At 51.5% G+C, this 7,026-nt stretch overlaps 1 protein-coding gene across 1 annotated transcript in view; it reads left to right on the top strand.

The window, feature by feature from the left end:
• The window catches only part of PARVB (parvin, beta), a 109,085-nt gene that overhangs the window by 88,112 nt on the left and 13,947 nt on the right, over nucleotides 1-7,026 (top strand). The window contains exon 17 of the mRNA XM_006888135.1: nucleotides 3,172-3,273. Within this exon, the coding sequence (XP_006888197.1) occupies nucleotides 3,172-3,273 (102 nt within the window). The remainder of the gene's footprint in view (nucleotides 1-3,171; nucleotides 3,274-7,026) is intronic.

Raw genomic sequence — 7,026 nt, 5'->3', positions numbered from 1 at the left:
TCCTTCCTTCCTTCCTTCCTTCCTTCCTTCCTTCCTTCCCCCCTCTTTTCCTCCCTCCCTCCCTTCCTCCCTCCCTTCCTTCCTCCTGTCCTTCCTTCCTTCCTCCCTTCCTCCCTTCCTTCCTTCCTCCCTTCCTACCTCTCTCTCTTTTCCTTCCTTCCTCCCTCCCTTCCTTCCTTCCTTCCTTCCTTCTTTTTTTCCTCTCTTTCTTTCATCTTTCTCTTTCTCTTTCTCCCCTTTTTCTCTCTTTCTTCTTTCTTTCTATCTACCTACCTACCTACTCATCAAGTCAGAACCGACCCATAGCTGAGCCTCCAGCAGGTTTTCAGTGGCAATTTAATCACATGGGAGTAGATTGCCCAACTTGCTCCTACAGAGCAGCTGGTGGATTTGAACTGTGTTCCTCTGGGTTTGCAGTGCAGTTTCTCACCCTAGGCCAGCAGTGCCGCCTTATCTACCTACATATCCATCATCTGTCTTCTGTCATCTCCATCTACTGATGATCTGTCTCACCATCATCTGTTTGCAGTCTGTCTGTCTACCTTCTATCATCTTTATCTGCCTATTCTCTATCCCCGTCATATAACTTTCTATTTGTTTCTGTCTTTATTTGTTCCTGTGTTTCTCACTGTCTACCTATTTCTTAATAGTGTGATAGTTAATCTGTATGTGGAGCAAATTATTCGAGAGGCTAGACACTATGAAGAGGAAATGTGGCATGAAGATCAGAGATAGACTCATCAATTACCTGCGCTATGCAGATGACACAGCCTTGCTTGCTGAAAGTGAGGAGGACTTGAAGCATTTGTTGCAGAAGGTCAAGGAATGCAGCCTTCAGTATGGATTGTATCTCACTGTCAAGAAAGCAGACTGTCACCACTGGACATATAGGCAGCAGCATAATAGATGGAGAAAAGATTGAAACTGTCAACAACTTCATCTCACTTGTATACACAGTTAACACCCTTGGTACCAGCAGTCAGGAAATCAGGAGATGTACTGCACTGGGAAAGTTTGCAGTTAGAGACCTCTCCAAATTAGTGAGGAGTAAGAATGTCGGTTTGAGGACTAAGGGGTGTCTGATTGAGGCCATGATCTTTCCAATAATTTGCCATGCTTCTGAGAACTGGACAATGAATAAGGATGACAGAAAAAGGATTGATGCCTTTGAGCTGTGGGGTTGGAGAAGAGCACTGAACACCCCATGGACGGCCAGGAGAACAAACAGATACATTTTGGAGAGGGTGCAGCCAGAGTGCTCTTCGGAGGCAAAGATGGTGAGGCTTTACTTCACATACTTCGGGCATGTTGCTAGGAGGGGCTATTCCTTGGAGAGGGACCGGATACTGGGAAGGGCAGAGGGTTGGTAAGGAGAAGAAGACCCCTGACCAGGTGTAGTGACACAGTGACCGCTGCAATGGGCTCTAGTGTGTCAGGAGGTGTGAGGATGGCGCAGGACAGGACAATGATCAGATCTGTTGTTCATAGAATGACTACGGGTCGTACTCAACAGCATCTAACAATAATAACAACCTGTTTCTCAAATTGTCTTTAATAAGTGCCTTCTAGCCAATGTTGGAGTCCCTGGGTGGTGCAGATGGTTATGTGCTCAACTCCTAGAGGAAAGGTTAGTGGTTTGAATCCACCCACGGGGGCCTCAGCAGTTTACTTTTTAAAATGCAACCCTGAAACATATGAAGCCCAGTTCTACCCTGAACCCCCAGGGCTGAGCTGAGGGAACCAGCCTCCAGCTGTCCAGCTGCGCTCTGCTTGGTTACCCTGGTCCGTTACTAGCGGACATCTCTCTGCTCGTGTAACCAGCGGTACAGGGAGTGTGTGCACACGGCCCCTTACGGCCTCTTCACCTCTCTGGGTGAACTGTCAGCGATGAGATTGTGAGATCACCAGCAGGGCTACTTCAAAGGCGTGGGCAGGTGTGGCCCCCGGGTCCCTGGCCAGTGGGAGAACCCCTTCTCCTGCCTCGCTCCTGGGTGGGACCAAGGACCGTACTCACGGCCAGCTCATCTTAGGGCGGGGTCCAACTGCTCTTGAAGTTTGCTGACGGGGTGCTGCGCTTGAATCTCAATCCACACATTCCACAGAGGTCTTAACTGTATTTTTAGCTGTGGGTCCACGAAAGAAGGTCGCCGACTGCAGCAATGCAGAGAATTTCTTTCGTTGCAAAGGTATTTGGATGGGTTTACACAAAAATGGGTCATTCCAAGGAACGCTGGTAAAGTAATGGTGAGTCAGTTGACTGTTAGCCAAAAGGTTGTCGGTTCGAACCCAGTATCTGTTCCACGGGAGGAGGATAAGACACTTAGCTCCACTTGGTCCTGCAGGGTCCGTGGGTGAAGGGGGTCCGTGGCAACGAGGAGACCAGACACTGTGACTGTCTTTATCCACGAGAATCAGAGGGGCGTGTTCACATGTGTACTTGAGCATGTGCACGTATGTTTACACACAGGTGCATGTATGCTGATACATGTGCCGGTCATATTCGTGTGTGTGTGTGTGTGTGTGTGTGTGTGTGTGTGTGTGTGTGCGCGCATTTGCATGTATATGTGTACTTGTTCTCTTCTTTTAACAAACTGCTCTTTACTGAAGAGGAGCCAGGTCCAAAGAGACTCCCCAAAACCCCAGCCTGGCATTTGGCACCTGCCCCTTCACCTCTGGGTTCCTAGTTTCCAGCCAGGGTGAACGGAGTGATGGACTGTTAGGTCTTACAACTCTCTCTTCCCCTGAGGGGTTGCCGAGCACCTACTGCCTCCCGGCACTGACCTGCCGGCTCCTGGCACTGACCTGCTGGCTCCCTGCACTGACCTGCCGGCTCCTGGCACTGACCTGATCTGCCAGCTCCCTGCACTGACTCTCGGCACTGACCTGCCAACTCCTTACACTGACTGATACCATACTGCTGGCTCCCTGCACTGACTCCCGGCACTGACCTGCCGACTCCTTGCACTGACTCCCTGCACTGACTGACCTGCTGGCTCCCTGCACTGACCTTCCCACTCCCTGCACTGACTCCCTGCACTGACCTGCCGGCTCCCTGCACTGACCTGCCAGCTCCCTGCACTGACTCCCTGCACTGACCTTCCGGCTTCCTGCACTGACTGACCTGCTGACTCCCTGCACTGTCCACAAAGCTGACCAAGTTTCTCCCTTCAGTTTGCAGATGGCGTGTACCTGGTTCTGCTCATGGGCCTTCTGGAAGACTACTTTGTCCCGCTCCACAACTTCTACCTGACGCCAGACAGCTTCGACCAGAAGGTGCGTGCCTGGGCTCTGTCCTCAGGGCCTGGAAGCGCTCTGGACGTGCCCTGTGTGGCCTGTCCCTGGCTGCTGGCTGCAGCCTGGCTTCCCTCTGCTGCCCAGAATAGCCATACTGCAGGGGCATGGCGCTTGGATGACGCTGGTGTTAAAGGCTAAGAAACACAGCCGCGGTGCCCGGCACAGAAGGTGCATCACTTACCCCGCTCTTGTCCTTCCACGGGCTCTGTCATCCTTAATCATCACTGCCCTGTGGCAGGAGAGTAGGAATCCTGGAGGCCCCGTGCTTAAGCACTTTACTGCAAACTCAGATGTTGTTGGATCAAAGCCACCAGCCGCCGTGCACTCGATCAGTGAGGCAGTCTGCATCCGTAAAGGTTGTTGAGTCATAGCTGACTCCTAGCCGACCCTCCACCAGATCGTCTCCTGTGGAGCAGCTGGTGGATTTGAACCTCTTGCCTTTGCTGTGGCAGCACAACTCTTTAGCCACTAGGCTACCATTATAGTCTCGGAAAGCCTGTGAGCGGCTCTTCTCTGTTCTGTCGGGCCTTTGTCAGTGAGAACCGGCCCACAGTGGCAGGTGTGGCTTGAATTTGGAAAGTGGAGAATCCCTCCCCTCGTCTCATGCCATGTTTACATCTCACCTGTTCCTGTCTTTCAGGATCCCTAAATATAATTTCCAGGTGACTCTACTCAAGAGGAAAGAATTGGGGTCCCTTCCCTCCCCCACCCCTCCATATCTTTTCCAATTAAACATAATCACGCCCTGTTCACAGCAGCATTATTCACCGTTGCTAGAAGGTGGACTAAGTGCCCATCAGCAGGTGAATGGAAGAAAACTGCGTTCCCTCCGCACGGTGGGATACCATCCGGCCAGGGGGAGGCGTGGGAACAGGGTGCTGGGTGAAGGCGGCAGGCAGAGGGGTTGCGTGTTGTACGACTCCACTTCTGTTAAACATGGTGGAAGCCCCAAGAGCCAGCTCTCCATGGGCTCCTTGTTTTTCTTGGACGTTTCTCTCCACCTTGTCAAAGCCATGGTCTCCCCACTTTTCAATGACTGGTTTTAGTGGAAAATATTTTTGTTTTCCTCCTGGGACAGGTTTCCACCGAGCACAGGTTTTGCCTTTTGTAGGTTTGACAGTATCAGAACTAAACCCCCAGCAACCAAATCAAGTGCTTCTGACTCCTGGTCCCCCCACCCCCCGGCTTTCTGAGGCTGTAGATCTTTCCAGGAGGGGACTGTCCATCCTGCTCCCTCAGAGCACACGATGGGCCTGAAGCTCTGACACTTTACTTGGCAGTCCAGCATGCTACACACTATGCACCACGGCTCCTGGTGTCTGTTGTTGAGTCGGAGCTGACCAGTAGCTGATCCTCCAGCGGGTTTTCAGAGGCAGTTGAATCGCATGGGGAGGAGATTGCCTATCTTGGAGCAGCTAGTGGATTTGAACTGTATGCCATTGGGATTGTAGTGCAGCTCCTTGCCACTAGGCCGTCAGAGCTCCTTCTTGGTATCTGTGGTATCTACAAGAGGCAAATGCACACAGAAGAGAGATTGAGTCATGAGTCCCAGGGGTAGAAGAGAGATTGATTCGTGTGTCCCAGCAGTAGAAGAGAGATTGATTCGTGAGTCCCAGGGGTAGAAGAAAGATTGATTCGTGAGTCTCGCAGGTAGGGTGGAGGAGGACTGAACAGGAGCACTTCCTAACAGATGCAGCTTTTCCATCTGGGAGATGAAAATGTTTTGGAAACAAGTGATACAACAGTTGTACAAGATGGTGAATTTTACCTGTAATAATTGTTGTTATGTGCTGTTGAGTCAACTATCACTCATAGCAACTCTGTAAACAAAGGCTTGCCCTATCCTGAACCCGCCTTACCTGACACACCTGGTCCCATTTCCAGTCACTAGATCAATTCGTCTCATTCAGGGTCTTCCTCTCCTGTGTTGATCCTTTACCTCCCCAAGCATGATGTCCTTCTCCAAGGATTAGCCCCTCCTAACAACATGCCCAAAGCCTGTGAGACAGAGTTTCAAAATCTTTTCCTCCAGGGAGCAGCCTGGTTGTACCCTCGCCTCGAACAGGGCAGAGCTGTTTGTTCTCTTGGCAGCCCATGGTTCAGTGCTCTTCTCTAGCACCACAGCTCAAGGGAATCAGTTCTTTTGGCATCTTTCGTCACTGTGCGCTGTGCAGCTCTTAGATGCCTAGCAAGCAATTGAGAAGACCATGGCCTGGATCAGGTGCACCTTAGTCTTTACGCTGACATTGTTGCTCTTTAGCACTCAGGAACAGTCCTTGACAGCGCATTTTCCCAGTGCCGAAGGTGCTGATTGAAGGCGGCCACTGTGGATGGTGTGAAAGGTGAAAGTGTACAGAGAGAAAGGGTGCATGGAACTCGTGCACTCGGCATGATTTTTCCATGGACCTAAAGCTGTGCTCAGAGTAGAGCCAAGCTATTATAAAGCCTGTGGGCGCCTGTGCGTACCTCATATGGCTAAGCACTGGACTTAGTGGAAAGGCTGGAGGTTGGAGTTCACCCAGCGGTGCCGTGGAAGCAAGGCCTGGCCATCTGCTCCTGAAGTTAATGCCCTGGAAACTCCATGGAGCTCTGTTCTACTCTACACACATGCGGTGCTGTGGGTCAGAGTCTCCACAACAGTGATGTCAGAGGCAGGTGGTGAGAAGTCCAGGTGTGCAGTGCAGCACAGCTCCGGCATACTGATCTGATAACTGAATATCTATCCTCTAAAGAGCCCGGCAGCCTCCTGGCAGGAAGCTGTGCTGCCATCCCGAAGGTACATAGTTTGCATCCACCAGCTTCTCTGCAGGAGAAAGGGGAGCCGTTTCCTCCCATGCAATTTACTGCTGCTGAAAACCCACTGGACGGAGGGTCAGCGTGGGTTGGTTCCAACTCGACGGTACATAACTGTAAGAACAGAGGCTTGGCGTGTAATGTGTTGGACAGCGAACCAGGAGGTCAGTGGTTCAAATCCACTAGCCGGTTTGTAGGAGGAATATGGACCATCTCCTCCAGGAAGATTTAGTCTTGGAAACCCAGTGGAGGGTCTCTGTGAATCCGAATCAGCTTGACACTAGTGAGCCTGGTGTATCCTTTAATAGTAAAGAGACCGATGCCTTTGAGCTGTGGTATTGGAGAAGAGTCCTGACTGTCCCACGGGCGGCTGGAGGAACAGACAGGTCTGTCGGGGAGGATTGGAAGAAGGTGCAATGAGCATGCTCCCCAGAGGCAGGATGGTGGGACTCCTCCGTCTCATTTACTTAGAGCTTGTTTGCAAGAGGGTCCGGTCCTTGGAAGAAGACATCATGCTCGGGAAGGTGGAGGGTCAGCACAAGAGAGGAAGACCCTCAACAAGACGGACTGACACGGTGACCGTGACAATGGCCCGAATGTGTCAGAGATGGTGAGGACGGCGCAGGGCAGGGCAGGGCTCACATCTGTTGTTCACAGGCTTGCTTTGAGGAGCCTTGGTGGGGTGGCAGGTTAAGTGGTAGGCTGGTAACTGAAAGGTCAACAGTTTGAACCTACCAGCTGCTTTGCAGGAGAAAGTGGAGGCCATTTGCTTACACACACGTGCGCACACACACACACATACACACACAGACAGAAAGAGAGAGAGACAGAGACAGAAAGGGAGAGAGAGACAGAGACATAAAGAAAGAGAGAGACAGAGACAGAAAGAGAGATAGACAGAGACAGAAAGAGAGAGAGACAGAGACAGAAAGAGAGAGA

This window comes from Elephantulus edwardii, unplaced genomic scaffold (genome assembly GCF_000299155.1).
Source record: "Elephantulus edwardii isolate Elephantulus edwardi_28Jun2011 unplaced genomic scaffold, EleEdw1.0 scaffold00064, whole genome shotgun sequence".
Taxonomy (NCBI): domain Eukaryota; kingdom Metazoa; phylum Chordata; class Mammalia; order Macroscelidea; family Macroscelididae; genus Elephantulus; species Elephantulus edwardii.
This window is presented reverse-complemented; position numbering and strand designations above follow the sequence as displayed.